The sequence below is a fragment of the Calidris pugnax genome, unplaced genomic scaffold (genome assembly GCF_001431845.1).
Source record: "Calidris pugnax isolate Ruff unplaced genomic scaffold, ASM143184v1 scaffold44, whole genome shotgun sequence".
Classification (NCBI taxonomy): Eukaryota; Metazoa; Chordata; class Aves; order Charadriiformes; family Scolopacidae; genus Calidris; species Calidris pugnax.
In genome coordinates, this window is record NW_015094506.1 from 29,512,618 (window position 1) to 29,530,304 (window position 17,687).

Consider the following 17,687-nt stretch of genomic DNA (forward strand, 5'->3'; position numbering starts at 1 on the left):
CTATCACATCATGTTAGCTACTACCTTGGCTCCCTTTCACCCTCATATCAGCAACTGATATCTTTCACATATTAGGCTTACAAGTTAACATTTCCTAAAAATTGTAATCTGGTCTCCTAGTTTCAAGAAGATGTATTTCAAAGAAGAGAGAGCTCTAATGCATACATATTTCAGAACAGTATTCAGTAAAATTATATTGGGATAGATGCACTAGGGGCAAAAAGCAATTTTGCAACTAGAAAATGTGATTTTGAATTACAGGTCTTGCAGCTTGCAGGGATTGTTATGTATCAGTGGTTTTCAAGGGCTTACCCAGAACTTCTCCTCATAACCACAGAGAGCTGCTGATCATCTGATGGGGGATTTCTGTTCTGCATCAAATGCAGTGAGACATATTTTCAATAATTACATGAGAAAAAATTTATAGTTATATAAATGGTACATAAGTTTAAGTGGAAGAGGTAGCAGTATAAATTAACTAACTACACAGGAAGTACCATGGAGATATTGCTATTTTATGCCGTTAGTAACAGCACTTTTCCTATTATATACAACTCTTTTTGAAATCTCAAGGTTTACATGAGAAGACTTAAAACAATTGTACTGGTTCACAGATCTGACATTGAGTTGCAGTAGCTCTTAATTGAAACCAACATAAAATTTCAAACCCTAATAAAAACTAATCTGCAGTACCCAAATCCTCAGAGCAAGTAAATGAAAATAACTATATCCAACTTTAATTACGTGACATTGTCTCAAATCACAAGCAAGGGAAAAGGAATATATTCTACAATTTATTTTGTAAACATATTTACACTTCTGCTAGTTGGCATTATTCCTCTCAGCAAATGTAATATTCTGGGGATTTACCTCTCAAGAATTATTCTTACTTGTCTCTCCTGCAGCAAAAGGGAGAACAAATAACTTTGAATTCTGCTATCAATCTGAAAGTTCCTCTAGGCAACATTATGTTCATCAGAAAACTATTTTTACAGTTTTATAGTTTGATTCCTTTAAAAAAATACAAATAAATCTGTTCATTCTGTGCTCTTTTTGTAAGAAAATGTATAGTTTGGAAAATATTTTAATGGCTTTGATAACAATCAGGAAAACAGCTATTGCCACAAAAAAGTTATGACTATTTAAAAATTTAAGATATTACTGAAATAGCTGTCATCCTTACGAACCACTAAAATCAGTACAATGGTTCAGTTTAAACTAGGGTGCTTTATTAATTAAAACTTGTAAAATAAGAGAAACAGAGAGCTAAAAGAAACAAAGTAAACCAAAAGGAGCAATATGAATCATGCAGTCCCTCAATTTCAATACCAAGTACTTGTAGACTTAAACTATATATAAACAGACATTTGCAAAATTAGGATTTTACTGATTTAGCTCAAATTAAATATTTCTACTACAGTAGAAATTTTACCATTTTTCTGCTCTTGATAAATGTAGTGTTAACACATAGTAAACCAACAAAAGTTTGCTGTCCCATGTCCTAAATAGGACAGTCTACTGACAAAATAAAAATTGCCTTCATAGATGCACAGAATCATAGAGGTAGGAAGGGACATCTGAAGATGATCTGGTCCAACGTCCTACTCAGAGCAGGGCAAACTCAGTCTGCTCAGGGCCTTGTTGAGTCACGTTTTTTTACTGTCTCCAAGAATGGAGATCTTACAAACTTTCAATCAATGTTTGACTTCTTTCATGCTGGAAAAAAAAAAAAAAAACCCTAATATTTATTCAGAATTTCCCATGTTGTGACTCAGGTCCATTGTTACTTGTCCTACTACTCTGCATATCTGAGAAGAGTCTGGCCCTGCCTTCCCTGTATCTCCTTTACTGTAGCTAGGGACAACTGTGAACTTTCCTCACAGCTTTTTCTGCTCCAGGCTGAACCAGCCCCACTCTCAGCGCCTTTCCTCTACATCATCTGCTAGAGCTCCTTCACGGATGACCGTTCATGGGTCTCATTTCCCCACACCGTTGCAATTCTTGTGTAGGGAATCCCCAAAGCTCGGTACTCCTGATCACACATGCACCAAGTGGATGGAAAAAAACCACTTCCCTCAAATAACTTACAGAAGTATTGGTCTTTTATCAGTATTACTCATCATATTTCAATAATGTTTTGCTCCTGAAACATATAACTATACACTTGTAAACAAATAAATATGCATTGGTTTGCACATTCACTGCCATATAAATATACATTTCTAACCTACAAATATAATGTGCAATCAGATAAACAAGGTGCTACAGTACAATAGTCTTATCTTAAGATTGGGAGATTTAATAAGTCAAATAACTCTTACACCAAAGTATTTGTCTTATCCAAAAATGGAATCAGGTAGATAATAATTTTCTGTAATTCAGAAAATTAAAATTTAGAACTTCATTGTAACAATCAGTGACTCGGCTTTCACAATGTTCCATGTCCAAGGAAGTAAAAATAGAAAGAAACAAAAAAATTCAATGGAATTTAAATTATGTCCTGGTAAATCTTAACATGAATGCCAGCATGAATCAGAATTCCCTATACAGTTAAACCATAGAAAAGGCAGCAAAGATTCCTTTTGTTTTGTCCACTTCCATTCTAATTTATGAGATCCTATATAGAGAATACAATGCCATAAATTCTGCAGAGTAGTTATCCAATATAAGGGTATTTCAAGCTGTTACTTGAGAGAAATAGAATTGTAAGGAAAGGTATACAGAGTTCAGCAAATTATTATATTTGAATGCAGAACTGTTCAAATTAGTTAATTAGAAATGATGGTATGAATCTGACAGCTCCCTGACCTCTTCTAATATTTCATTAAATCAATCTAACATTGTTTTAACTTTTTTTTATTCCTAGTTTGTTTCAATAACTAAGTGGTGTCAAAAACAGGTGTAGGCTGTTCAGCCTACCATGCTTTCCAATGTGGTTGGAAAATCCTTTAAAGGTAATTATTTGCCTTCAGAAATATCCACCAAATATTTGGATAATTCGTTGTGCTTAAGCATATAACATAAATCCTGTTCCATAAGCAGGATGACCAAAGCATTATTAATGCTAAACAGCAGTAACTCTTCCAAGAACAGAACAGAGAATATTAGCTAGAACGGGGAAAATGTAATCCAAACTTTCTGCTACTTTAAAAGTCCTCATGAGCATTCCATTCCTAAGAAGTAGAGTAGACATCGAGAGCTTTTAGTCACATGATGATAGCAAGGCTGCTATGAATGCTCTTTATGCATTGGTTTAGTCTACAGCCGGGCTAAACATTTTACTTTCCAAGAGAACTAGGACAGCCATAGAGGACTTTTAATTCCCTATACTGCACATTCAGTTAGTCATCATAATTTAATGGACAGTGAGGCCACACAATCTTATTATCAAAGTTCCCCTTCAGCGGCTCCTGGAGTGAATTGTCATTCTCAATAGACAAGCCACCATGCCAGTTTGCATCTCACATACAATATTCTCTCAAAATGGGACAAGCATATTTACCCTTCGAGGTTTATTTATCAACAGTCATAACACATAATATCTTATCCATTTTATTCATCATAGACTTTTACAAGTTCAAACCGTGCATGCATGCTATTTACTACTAGTAACTTCATGCTCCGTATGCAAAGGGTTTTTTCTGAATGTAAAAAATTTTACCTATTTTGGTTTTGCCAGTGGCCAGGGATAAATATTATGGAATGACATTGATTGCATACTTGCATTACACATCCTGTTTAAACACAGTTTTATTTCTTCTTTAATACCCAAGAGAAAAAGAATAAATGTCACCAATCCCACAAGAGTCATGCTACTTTCCAAGGCTACATTTATACAGCAAAGTGCAGGTACAAGTATTGGCCACAAAAAAAGAAAACAGAAGCTGCAACACCAGCTAGAAAACTGATGCATCCAAATCTCCAGGCTTCACTGACTACGTTGCCATCACTGTTACCCTCACTTACATTAACTTGGTGAGCGTAAGCACAGATAAGCAGTTTCTTGCTAAAATCACACTTTTTTTTCACAACGCTTGAACATCTCCTCTTGACTTCGGTCTAAACTAAGAAAAATAGGGTTGCTATTGAAGCTATTTGTCTTAAGCCTTTCCAAATGACTGGTTGGTGTATGGGGACACAAATGGGGTTACCCAGTATTTCGAGACCCAGCAGAATTCTCTGGGGGAATAGTGTGCCCTGCCTACATAGCTTACTGTGCAATTTTGACACAGTGCTGCTCAGCACGCTGCTGTGAGCTGTTAAAGTTTTCCCACCTTTTGCTTTAGGGGCTGCTCCATTTCAGGGAGATATGTGATTCTTGCACTAGTTTATAGCTCAGAAATTAAAGATTCAGCAGATGGCAAGATCATCACCAAGATGATGTGCACTTGAAGGATAGGTGGCATTTTTTTGTTTGCTATTATGCAAGTAATCCAGAACTGCAGAAAGATATCTGCTGCTTCCTCCAACTGTCCTCTGAACTTCTCAGGAGAAAACAGAACATATGAAGCAGGGCTATTCTCACAGGCTGCAGGCCTCTTAGTTCAGATATTTCCTGTAGCAGCAGACAAGCACTGCACTTATTTCAGTTCACCTTAATGTCTATCAAATCTTTCATATTTTTTGGTTTTCACTACTTGTATTCACTAACAGTAGTTACAGAGAAAAATACTGGATCAGTTTAAGCAAATAATTATAATAGGCCACACTCCTTTACTGTTATTAATTGAATTTGCCCAGTGAGGGTTAACAGCTAAACTATTTCTGTCTTATATGTAAGAGAGATGATGACAGCCTTTGAAAAGCAAATTAAAATAACTAACAAACTCAGCATATTCACTTCTTTTCAATGTCATTCTAGTCTATAGAGTTTTCTAGTCATAGTCTACAGGTTCTGGCTGCTGAAAGGAAAAGTTGAACAGAGAAGAATGTTTTTTCAGTCAGTTTATTGCATGAATTTACGGTACAGAATTGCTTACATGGACAATCATAAATGCTAACTGAATTTACTCATTTGAAGCTTATGAACATAAAACATCTGTTAAACAAAAAGCCAGGCTCAGGTTCAAAAGGATTTAGTTTAGAGAGTAAACACATTAAAAGATAGATGTATTTTTAGTAAGAGGACTAGGATAGGGACCTGGCTGAGCCAAAAAGATGTTTTATGACAAGGTACTCACCCTACTTATGTCTCAGGTTTCCCAGGAAGATAAGGAGGATAATAGCCTTTTTGCCCTTACACTGGATTGTGAAGCTTAACTCATAAAGAGCCTTATCCAAAGCCATTAAAGCCAATAGAAATCTCTCATTGACTTTAATGAGCTTTTGTTCAGGTCTTTTACAAGACAGCTGAAAGACTGCCATTGACTTCAAGCCCTAATTTTATAGAGCTCTTTCATATCCTCTGTTTGGCAGCATTTGGAAACATAGAAATGTAGTAATAAGAGTATTATATTTACCAAACAAATCCTCATAAGATAAGATTGAACTGAGAGTGCTATTCAAATGCGTGTGTATATACACATTCCTGTATATCCAGAAATGAATATATATCAGTTATTGCATGCACTTATTAATAACTGTTTCTTACATGTTAGTTGCATAATCATCTCTGCACTGCTGGGTGCCAACTCTACACATTTGATTTGGACGAAGTACAGTTTATAATGGCTTTTCCCTTGATGTAGACAGAGTCAGATCCAGAATATAAATTGTCGCTTTGTTTTTATGCTGGTATTATCCTGGCTGTGTAAACAAAGACAATAACTGATCTGGCATAAAGTCAACCATAAACTGAACCCTTCAAAATCTTTAAGAAATTTGAAGCAGCAGAGTTTTATACTTGATCGATTCTTTATAATGTGGCCTGCATTTCTAATCTAAGAAAGAAGATAACAGTAATGTTATCTTTCCTATGCTGTCAAACTACATAGCAAAAAGGGGCCCTAAAGCAGGAAAATTACCAGAATTGAAAGCAAGAAGGATAAACTTTAAAAAATGGTATCATAATTATTAATAATTATTAACCTATTGATTATTATATTCCTGTAGTATGCCAATTAAGGAATGGTAAGCTAATATTATAAAAGCTTGACTTCATTCTAATAGAATTTGAAAACAGTACAGTTTATTGAGTAGAAATCTCTGTTCTAGTCCAAGTAATTGAAATAAATTACCCACGATATGTAATTTTTAATCCCCTTAAATAATATTAAAAAAAAATGCAAGTTCTCTGAATATTTATTGGCTTTTAGTGAAAACAGCTATTTTCAGCATTATGAATGGCTGACATGACATATTTCCAAACCTGAAACACAGCAGTATCAAAGTAACAGTTTTATATAACACCTGCCATTCTGTATTCCACAAAGCCTTTTTTTTTTAAAAAAGACAACATACAAAAACAATACACTACTTAATTTAGTCGAATACTCTGGAAAGGTAAGTAATATTTAAGTTTTAATCATATAGACAATTGACAGCATTTCTAATTCTACCCACAGATGTTCCATTATTTTTGTAATATCAGTTAAGGTATTAATTTTCTTTAAAGAGACAACTAAGCAGACAGGAAATACTAAACCTTTACAAAATTTAGTTAAAGCATTTTCATTTTATTTACACACTTCAGGAAAACATCTGTGGGAGAACAAGGGTGTTTTAACAGGATTGTGGAAGAAGCAGAGGCCAGAAGAAGAAGCAGGAACAATGGCAGAAGATGGCCCATAAGCATCTCCAGACCTGTAAACAATGCCTGGCGCCCCTGACTTTTCATTATCAAAAAGAGGTAGATTAGGTTCTGGGTCTGGGTCTGTTGGCCCAGGATGGAAGGAGTCTCGACAGACTCTCCTCTGCACCGCAGGTGTTGTTTTTGGGTGGCAGTGGCGGGGCAGAAGGACTCGTTAGGCTCTCCTTAGAGGTCTTTTCTGTCTCTTTGCGGAGCTCCGCTAGGGCTTCAGATACCACCCGCCACACTACGAAGTGTTGAGCTGCAGCTTTATCTGTCCCTGCTCCAGCGTCCCAAAGCTTTTCACCAATTTGCTCCCACATCTCTTTGCCAAGGGTGCCGGTCTCTGGATAGCCCGGAACATTTTTTCGTACCCAGTCTAAGAAGGTTATTAAGGACAGGGCAGGTACAGATCGTTTTTGAGCTTTTAAAATACACTGTAATACTTCTAGATCCCTTTGCTGCTCTGTGGGCACTGTGCTTCCCTGCTCCTTTTTTAGCAGAGTGGTCCCCATGGTTCCCCATCGCTCACCTCTGTCCTGCAGAAGGTGATGGGCCGGCGGTGAAGAAATCCTGGAGACAATCCCTGGTTCCATCGGGCTGCGCTACCGCTCCGGACGGCTTTAGGCTCCTGATTAATGCCCAACATTGGGTGCCATTTGTAGTGTATGAAGGCACGGACCCCGGTCGGTGATACAACCAGAATCCTTTATTATGACCAACAGGCAGCTTATATAGTACCAGTGGATCTTCTTTCCCAACCCACACACCCCTGCAACCCCCAACTGCCAGGCGGGCAGAATTCCCCTCCATCACTCAGGGGGCCAGGCATTGTTTACAGGTCTGGAGATGCTCATGGGCCATCTTCTGCCATTGTTCCTGCTTCTTCTTCTGGCCTCTGCTTCTTCCACAATCCTGTTAACCCCTTGTTCTCCCACAAACATCTATGCCTTAACATTCCAATTTCAGCCCTATAAAAACCATGCAATAGCAAGAGATAATATAATTTATTTTATAACATTTTTATGAACTAAGTAAAGATAATTTACTCTGCCAAGGTTTTACATTTTAGAAATTCATATCTCTCCAAAGGTGCATCCAATTTAGAACTTGATTGGTATTGGGGTTTTTGCTTTATCAACCTTACGCATTAGGCCATCACACATATTGTTATTTTCCAAGAGAAAAAATGATTCTAACATCTGTTCTCAATCTGCTTTTCCTTCATTTCCTTTTATATCCCATGTAACTCCCCATGTAACTCACTAAATTCATCTACAAAACATTACTGTGTTTGACTGTCTACACTATATAAGCCTTTCTGCTATAAGATTGCATGAAAATTGAAAAAAACTGTAGCCTACAACATAATCCACTTTAATAATACACGTTAATATTCCACAACATAATCTACCGTTTTTACTGAATCTTTTGATCCAAGAAAATATATCTGGTTTTGCAAGTCAGCATTGTGACACATAACATTTAACCTAATTTCTTAAGTGACCTATATTCTAACAAAATGAGCAAAATGGGTTCATGTCTTACTATTGTGCAGTCTCTTCCTTATGACTGCTGTAGTCTTATGAAACAAAAAGTGTTTAAGTTAAGAACATACCTCCAGAATGGTTTGAAGAGAGTAATTTTAACATTTTAATTCACTTGTGCAAGTGATCTCAAGAGTACAGCAGACAGAGGGACAAATTATTCTTAAATTAGTTTCCAGCTCTGTGATGTCTTCTGCCCCCTTTTGTCTGTATTCAACAATTGCTACTCTAATTTAATTTCAGAGGAAAACACCTATTCACACTTGACCTGCCCATAACATAATCATCAACACAACACAAAAGTCATTCTTCCTGCAGAACCGGGAATTCACTGTCAAGAACTGTCTAACTAGCTCCCAAAAGGTGCCATTTCTGGGAGAAAAGTGACATACTATCTGATGTTAGCAGCTGACAACTATTGTGAGATCAAAGCCTAGTGAAGGTGATTTTCTAATATTTATAAACATCAGTGAATTGAGTGAAAAATTAAAGGTATTTAGATTTACCCCAACACACTATTTTGTATGAAAGCTGCATGATGCCAACCTTGAGGATGTTACATTCTATTAATTTCTGTGTGAGCTGCTGTAAATCTGAAACCAATGTCCAACAGCTAAAGTTTCCTTATGCTCTGAGTCTACTTTAGCAGTATATTTGTAAGCAAGAAGAAGAATAGAGGCTTTATGACTAAGACTTATCTTGGGAACAGAGACCGAGAGAGACAAGGAAAAGCCTTCTAAGAGACAAAAGAAATACCTGCACAGGATAGACTGAATTAAATCCTGCTGCAAAGAACCTCTAAAACTAGATGTCAGGAATCTTAGAAGATAGTAGCAGGAAAATAGTAATGAAAAATCACAAAAAATACAACCACAAAATGGTGAAACAAAGCAAAAGAGGCGCAATGACATCACATACTCTGAACCAGACTGTAGGCCTTTTTTGCGTTTTTTCCTGAGAACAAATTATTTCAAGTTAATAATTGGGTTAAAATTGAAGTCAGACAAACTCATAAGGTCCTTGCTGTCATTGACTCAATTAGAGTCAGTGGGGCAACTTCTATGTGAAATAGCTATGAAATGCACAAGGGCAGAGAAATCTAGCCTTGACAACTTCCCTGTGACAACCAGTGGGGTTTTTTTATAATTTTAGAAGAGTATTCTCTCTTAAAGACTCATGTCAAAAAACTGTACATGGAATAGAGCAAAAAGGATTTGTACTTCCACAGCAGGATGCACAGTTTATGCAATTATTTTCTGCATGCTAGATTAAGTTAAAACAAGAACAGGAACCCACGCAAAGTGTAACAAAACCAAAACCAAGCTGAAACTGGAGTGCAGAGAATGTGTTTACTGTCTTCCTGATGAACAGATGCACACTTTTACCAGTCAAGAAATAAACATTTCAGGTTAGGTTTTGCCATTATTCAGTGTAAGAATGACCATATATAAAGAAAACGTAAATATTTATTTATTGAAAAGCTTTGAAATATCCCTACTGTCCTCCACAGACCAATTTAATAGTCAACACTTACAAAGTACAACTGTGGCTTCCAAATTCTTTATCCCAGCACTGGCTCTAATGCAAGACTGAGCTCCTGGGAGGGAACCATTCCAAATTACATCAGCTGGCAACACGTCTTCAGGGAGCATCTGTCATCTACAGGGAGCTGGCTCACCCTCTGGCTACTCCTCCAGTACATCCCTCCAAATTTAAAATATCCACCACTTCTCCATCCATGTCGGGGAATTAAAAGGATTCTTTTTACAATAGTTAAGAGCAAACTCAATCTCTGCTGACCAAGACATTTTATAAAATCTAATAATTCTCACAAAAACAACAAAAATACAAGCACAGTCAATTCACAAATGACTCAGGATACACACGCTGCTTTTCAGTTGCAAAGTGTAAATGATACACAGTAAATTGACTTACCGGGCCAAAAGCATTGCTGTCAAAGCTGTGTCCATGGTGGTCACCTTCCACCCAAATATGGCCATGTGGAACTTTCACATACTTCTTTTTGTATCCAATGGTTCTAAAAAGAATTGCAAAAATGGCTAATCAGTTAAAAAAAAAATCTACAATATTTTGTTAGGAAAATTCATATGTTTATTGTTTTGGAATTTGACCTTGCATACCATCCAACTTGTTTAAAAAAACCTGCACTGAAGTCTTTTAGACTTCAAGAGGCTACTTAAGTGAAAATACACAACAATTCTGTATGAGTTAGTTGCCAGGGCCTGTTTATTATGTTACTATGGCACAAATATTGACAAAAGGGAACAAAAGATTTTTTAGTTAAATATAATTAAGGGATTCTTATTTCCATCTCTGTAGTGACAATTCTTTGAACCATTAGATTTTATCTTGGGTAAATGCCAGTGGACATAAATGTCGGTAAACGCAGTCACATAAACACACTGTATTGAGAATGCTTTTCTTCTGAGGTAATGTCAGGCACTCATCAAAAATAGGCTGGCATATCTGAAATGGCTTCAGATTCACAGCCTGGATTCCTGTAATGCTTATGTCCTGGCGGTAGGATTTCTTCAGCTGTAACAAGCTGAACAAGATAAACTTAAAGGAAACCTCTAAGAGAAGGCCAAGTGCTGCAAAAAATGACACTGATGATTCAACCCATTCTCTGTAGAAGTTCGTACTGAAGCAGTGACTCAGCATGCCCTGATATTTCAAAAATTACAAGCTACAGATGAGTCCTAAAGCTCAGGTGCAGAGTATGCAAAATTCCTGTATTTAGTTCACGGGTAGCTGTCATTTTCACAATTCCAGTCTGCCTTCTACCATATACTTTTGATTTCTTTCAGATGAGATCTGTTATTCTGCAGTCATTCATGCAGGGAGGTGATTCTATCATGAACAACAAATTACTACCATGATGAAGAATTTACAGATGAGACTACAGATAGTGATACCTCTTATTTTGTTTTGGATAACCAAGTCTGGCAATAGACAAAAAGAGACTTTTGATCTAGCTTGTTGCCTCCAGCTGCTCATCACTTTTCACTGTCTGGAAGACATGCCGCCAGAGCAGGAGGTAGAAGGAGCACACTCTAAAACTAAAGAAAATCAGCTGAAGAGAGAAAAAACACCTTCACCTGGAGATTCAGCTGAATTGTGCAACAGCACTGATAAGGGATGTTCACAAATCAAAACGGGAAAACTGGTTTTGGTGAGGTTTGTTTAGATTGAGGGGTGTGTGGATGTGAGGCTGTTATAAGGACAAGCTAATTAATAATCTGGAGACCATGAAATATTAGATGAATAAGGAATCCTCAAAAGCGCATTTTATTAATTTTACTTTTTTGGTCAAATAAAAAGAATAATTATTTATTTGCAAGTCACAAAATCCAATCAGTGCTTTTTCAAGTAGCTTCAGAGGCAGCTGAAAAGATGAGGGTGCAAGAAGTATATTCTAGTGAAAGTTCTACCTGTGCTTTCATTGGAAGCTGAAAAAATAATAGCCTATTTGCAGACCTGATTTTAGTCTTTCCCAGTTTCATATTACACAATATTCAAGATTGACTTCCTAAATTATTCAAAACAAAAATGTAAAACTGTCCTGAATTCTTAAACAGAAGAGTAGTTCTGTAATAATTTAATTACATTAAATGAGCAATTTATTACTATGCAATTCCTTCCCCCTTTTTCTTATTTTTAAGAAATATGGCATAGTATGGACAATAAAATTATTTATATTTTGAGATTCCATAATGCTTTGTCTCACTGATATTTTCTTTTACAAAGCACCATATAAGACTACATTTTACGATAAACATGTTTTAAGATATAGGTTCAGAGAAGTTGGCCATTAATTCTATTCTGTCTGATTAGACACTCTGAAAATTATTAAATTAATATTCCATCAGTGATAAAGGCAAACAATAGCTCAAAAAATATTAATTTTCTCTTCCATTCATCTTCCTGAATATAGAAGAGTAGATTGTCATAAAGTTTTGTACCTTTACAAACTTCATGCACAAGACTGAATTTCACCCAGAAGGGTGAAAGGATTTGAAAGTTAATTCTGCTGACATGTTTACCTCATAAATGTCAGGAAAATAATACGGCAAATGCCAGTCAGTGACTTCATCTCAGACCGGACACAATCTCCTACCCCCAAATAATGTCTTCCTTTATTATCATTAGGAAATCACTAACAGGGAGGGGGAAAGGAGAGGGGGAGCAGGAAAAAAAAAAAAAAAAGCTTTTGTAATAAGTACTTGGAAACAAAAATGAAAACAATTTGATGTGCACAGACAGGTTTTGCAGTGGTTTGCAGAGACCTTGTGAAAACAGAAAGGCTTAACACAAGTGCATAGTGTGTCCTTTAAGGCCTAAAGCAAGAAGAAAAATATTATAAAGTACAATAACCAATTATCATTAGTTCTTTTTATTATTTCTACAACATAGGAAAATACATATTTCTTTCTTACTCTTGAAATAACCACCACAAACCAGAAAAAAATTGCTACAATTATGAAAAAAAAAAAAAGTCTTTTACAGTGATTAAAGCAGAATCATGCACAAATTCTCCTACTGAAAAAAGCAGATTATTGTACACAAGAAGTTTTAACTTAGAGGAAATAGAATTAAAATTGATGATGTTAATACATGAATCAAGGGAGTAGAGGAGAGAAAAAGAAATGGAAAAGAAACAGAAGCAGCAGTTCTAATTATCTGCTTTAGTAGATAGGACTGCTACTGCATGGATAAATCCCTCTGTAAACTCAGTAGATAAATGTAAAACCTTCAATCATTTCATTTATGGGGTATATAAATCATCAGATTTTTCCCACATGTAGGTCCACTAGAAAAAACATCTAGTTGTATTGTAAACAATAAATACCTGTATACCTGTGTACAAAAGAGAGACAAGAAAACCTATTTTTCTAAGACAATTCCTTCAAAATGTTAGTGCAGTGTTTACATAGGGCAGCTACTTAGGGACTTAGTATCCACTATAGGAAACCTCCTGCAAAAGCTGTCCTGTGGAATTCAGGTGAAATTTGAAGTTTTACTTGAGGTTTTCACTGCATGAATTAGTAACAAACTGCGGCAATAAGCTTATGTTACAGTAAATTGGATCATCCATTACTTAACATTGTTTTTAATTTTCAAGATAATTTCATTGTTGAATTACTCCACAACAGATCAATAAACCATACATGCAAGCAAACCAGGCCACAGGCTTCAGAAAGTTGTATTTGGTTAAAGACAGTAGGTTATTTTTAATTACTGTTGCAAAGACTGCGCTGACTTTTTTAAGAACAACAAAGCTCAAACTTGTATTTTCCTCTCCTATGAAGAAAGCACCTCTCTCATATGAATCTTGCAGAAATTAAACACTTTAATCTCTGGCCTAAATTGCAAGGGAAGACCCCGTAGGTGTGCTACACTGACAACATGGCTCTTGCTCTAAATGCATAAAGTACCGTTTATTCATTACACTAGCTAAACATTTCAGCTAGACATGGTGGAGGAAAACTATCACCTGTCTTTTTGTGCAATCCTACAAAGCCAAATCACTAACACAAATCATACAACATCATTCTGAGAAGGAGAAGTGTTGACTCAGCCCTTTGAGATAGCTTTGCAGAAAAGCTATCCACTTTTCAGATTCAGGAACATGTAATGAACAACAATTATAAGTATAATGCTCAATATTTTTGTGAAAAAACAATATACTATAAAGTGAAAAATTACTTCCAAATGCTTCTAGCATTCAACAACAACAACAAAACCTAAAATCTTCAAGCCAATTATAAATTAAAAACAAAATTTGCTTATCAGGAACTTCACATCAATTCCTTGTCAGAGGCCTTTGCTACAAAAGAAATGCAGTCAATTTTTTAAGTCAATACTACATATTTTGAAAGTAATGTAAAAATGCATTTTTCTTTCTTAGTCGAGTATTCTTAGCCTCATTTCTCAGATTTCTCCTGTAATCTTGACCTCTTTGTTAGCTCTCACACATGAAGTATTTAATTAAATTTAGAAGATGTCTGAATGAATTCTTAGGAGAAAAATTGGTGCAAGTAATAATTAATCTAGTATTTGTTAATTTAATATCCAGTTCATTAGCATGAGTTATAATTACCAAACAGTCTTTTGTATTTCAGAAAGCCTCTACTAATAAAAAGTAGTCGTTCACTTTCTGAAATCTACTATCTTTGAAAGAAAAATAAATAAAGACTATTCATAACCTCATGGCCTTCCCATTTTAAAGGTTCACTTTAGAAATAACACAAGGAAAGATATTATAATATTCAGATTTTAATGCATAGTATTCAAGCGTCTGCTAAAAACCATACTGTTGTGTGCAAAAAGATATTTCAGGTTTTACCAAAGTCTTTGGCAGGTTAGTAATAACCCCTTATGCTACTGTTGTTCACACTGTAGTTAAACTCACTGGCTTCACGGAGTCCATGAGAGTTGCAGTAATTTTCTTGATCAGAATGTAATGGAGTAACATTTATCTTTTTAACCATTTTTACAGAAATTGGTCTGGAATTCTGATATATTTTTTTTTCTTACATCTGAGGTACATTTTGAACCTTTGCAAAGGTTTATTCTCCATGATTTAATAGTTAACAGATGTACTTATATCTATCCTTGGCTGAGAAATAATTTCAATCTTGACAGTCAAAAATGAGCTCTATATGGTATTCTAACCACCTGCCCACAAGCAAGCAAAATCTGCTTTTTTAGGATGTGGTGCCAGTGCCAAAGCAAGCAAGTTGGCACAGCTAAGTTGGATGAGGAATTATTGCCTTCAGTTTGATATGACCTTGAGAAATCAGGTGGTCTCGGAAATCTGCATACCTTTGGGTGTCATCAGGGAACAGACACTGTCAATAATTTCCTCTGCTTGCACAGGAGATAATAAATACAAACTCTTTTGTAAAATAGGAAGTCTCTATCATACTTAAGAGCAACTTTTTCCAGACAAAATAAATTGCTGTACATGGAAATTTTCCACATACATCCATCTTCATCAAATTCACAGAATGAAAAATAGTAAGATATTCAACTTCAGGTGACACCCAGATCCCAAAATATGAACCTTATTGTAATATATCATGTAAACTGTATTAGTATCACCACAGGGAATCTTCCATATGACACTAAACACCTTCCAGCCACTAAGAAATCGCCTTTTTCTCTTCCAACACACACATACAGCCATCTGTGTCTTTTTGCTTTAACTCTTCCCTTACATATACTATATCCCTTTGACCACAAGCTGTTATTTAAGATAGGGTTACATATGTGAAGCAACTAAATATATTTTTCTAAAGGCCAGGTTACCAGACTACGCAGGACAGTATGCCAATAGGCTAGGGAATATTCTCTGGTCGTGTGCAGCTATTAACTTTTGCCTCAGAGTTGAAATGTGTTTTCCTTAAAAGCTGCAGATCAGTCAATTACTGAGAGGCCTGACTTTAAAATGTGCAGCCAAGCTGAGAAATGGGAAAGTGCTGGAGAAGACCCCATGCTTGGGATACTGCTTCTGGAGCATTGCCAGGTCTGATATATTGAGACAGGAAGCCCCAAAAGAAAACATGCCAGAATGACAGAAACGACAGAAGCTGAAACAAGAGACTCCAAAGTGGTGAGATCTGGAGCAGCCATTAAGTAGGCTGAGATTTCTTTGGCTATACTTGGGCAAATTTTTGAGTGTCTCTGTAGGTTTCACCTTTTGCAATGAAAGATTTTGAAGTTTCTGGAAAAATGAAGACTAACTTACTAGTTTCCTCATTCGGAACAGAAATATAATAAAAACACAACCTAGTGTAATAAATAAGCTAAGCAGTTAAAGCAAGCAAGATGCTGAACTGCAAATGGGATCTCTTTTTTTCCCCAGCTAAAGCATTCCTACCACAGTGATGCTCCAGTGCACGTTCCTGTGACACAGCAGTGCTAAGAATAAGTAGAAATCTGATATGGAAAGTACAAGAGATGTTTGTAAACTGTTTTATTAATTAGAAAATTTCTCACAAAGCATGTAATTCTAAACAAAATAATTGTTTAGCCATTACTTTCACCAGCTTCTCCAAAACAGCAGTTAATCTCTTTTAAAACATACAGCATTCAGAAAAATTACTGGATTTCAACTTAAATTAAAAAGCTGATATTTACCCTTTTTGCCAATTACCTGCTGTGTGAAAGTTAGTTAAATTTTCAAATGTATGCTTCATATATTGCATCAGATAGATAGATTTTAATCTATATTTCTACCAGTGGCTATACCACACTGAGTGAGGAACACAAACAGGATTACATCACAATTTTGCAGGATGGTGCAATGCAGCCAATTACAGCATAACATTTTGAAACTAGAAGAAATGTAGTCATGCAAAATTTTGTATTACTACTGCAGCTGCCTATTATATGGGTTAATAGAACATAGATCTCATTTTCACCAGGGTTTTCTTTATATTATATTGGAAGAGCAATGAGAACTGGGAATATTAATTCTAAGGCCAGAGGATACCAAGGTGATGACCCAGTTTGAAATCTGGATAAGTAAAACCTTCAGACTTTCAGGCAGTAATTCATGCAGCGATTATTAAATAATTCACTACTAATCGATATCTTAAGCATGCGCTGTTACATGAATTTAAAATTTCCATTTTTGTATGTCAAGATGTGCTTTATAAATAATACTCGTATTACAAAATATTTTATATTTTTATTATGTATTATAATTAGTACATATTGCTAGTCTCAAAGACATATGACTAGATGAAAAGACCTTCACCTGAGTAAATATATAAGCCAAAGCTGTATTCAAAAGTGCTGCCATATAAAAAGCACTCTGCTGTTATAAAAATGGGAATGAAGATAACTTTGATGCACGCATGCCAGTGATAGGGAGGAATTATTTTTACAAATTACATTACAAACAGGTACAGAATCTACTCTTCAAAGTTCAGCATAATAAATTCATCTTGGCAAAGACTTATCTCCCCCACCAAAAAGGAAAGTTAGGAAAATATGAAAATATATTCCATATATCCACTTCTATATTAATAAATTGTGTTTTACATATGACCTGACTTATTCTCTGCAAGCTATATTCTGACCTATGTATTCTTTTAACTACCTATTTTATATGTAGTTAACTAGATACATGGAAATACACATGACCCACATCACAAATATATCAAAATAAAATCAGGTTTCTTAAGCCATATCACTTTAACTTCTGATCCCTGACCCTATATATTCTTCCTCAATGCACTCCTTTGCTACCTTCAAAATCTATCTCATTATTATGAACACTAGTTTGGTCATCTCATTTTTTCTTAAGGCACACAAAACTACCACTCAATTAAATTACAACAAAAAAATTAAACATGTTTGTCTGAATATCAGCTAGCTATAGA

At 35.5% G+C, this 17,687-nt stretch overlaps 1 protein-coding gene across 3 annotated transcripts in view; it reads right to left on the reverse strand.

The window, feature by feature from the left end:
* Positions 1-17,687, reverse strand: part of IMMP2L (inner mitochondrial membrane peptidase subunit 2) — a 473,407-nt gene that overhangs the window by 96,050 nt on the left and 359,670 nt on the right. For all 3 annotated transcript variants that reach the window (XM_014964182.1, XM_014964183.1, XM_014964184.1), the window contains exon 5: positions 10,210-10,312. In XM_014964182.1, the coding sequence (XP_014819668.1) occupies positions 10,210-10,312 (103 nt within the window). The remainder of the gene's footprint in view (positions 1-10,209; positions 10,313-17,687) is intronic.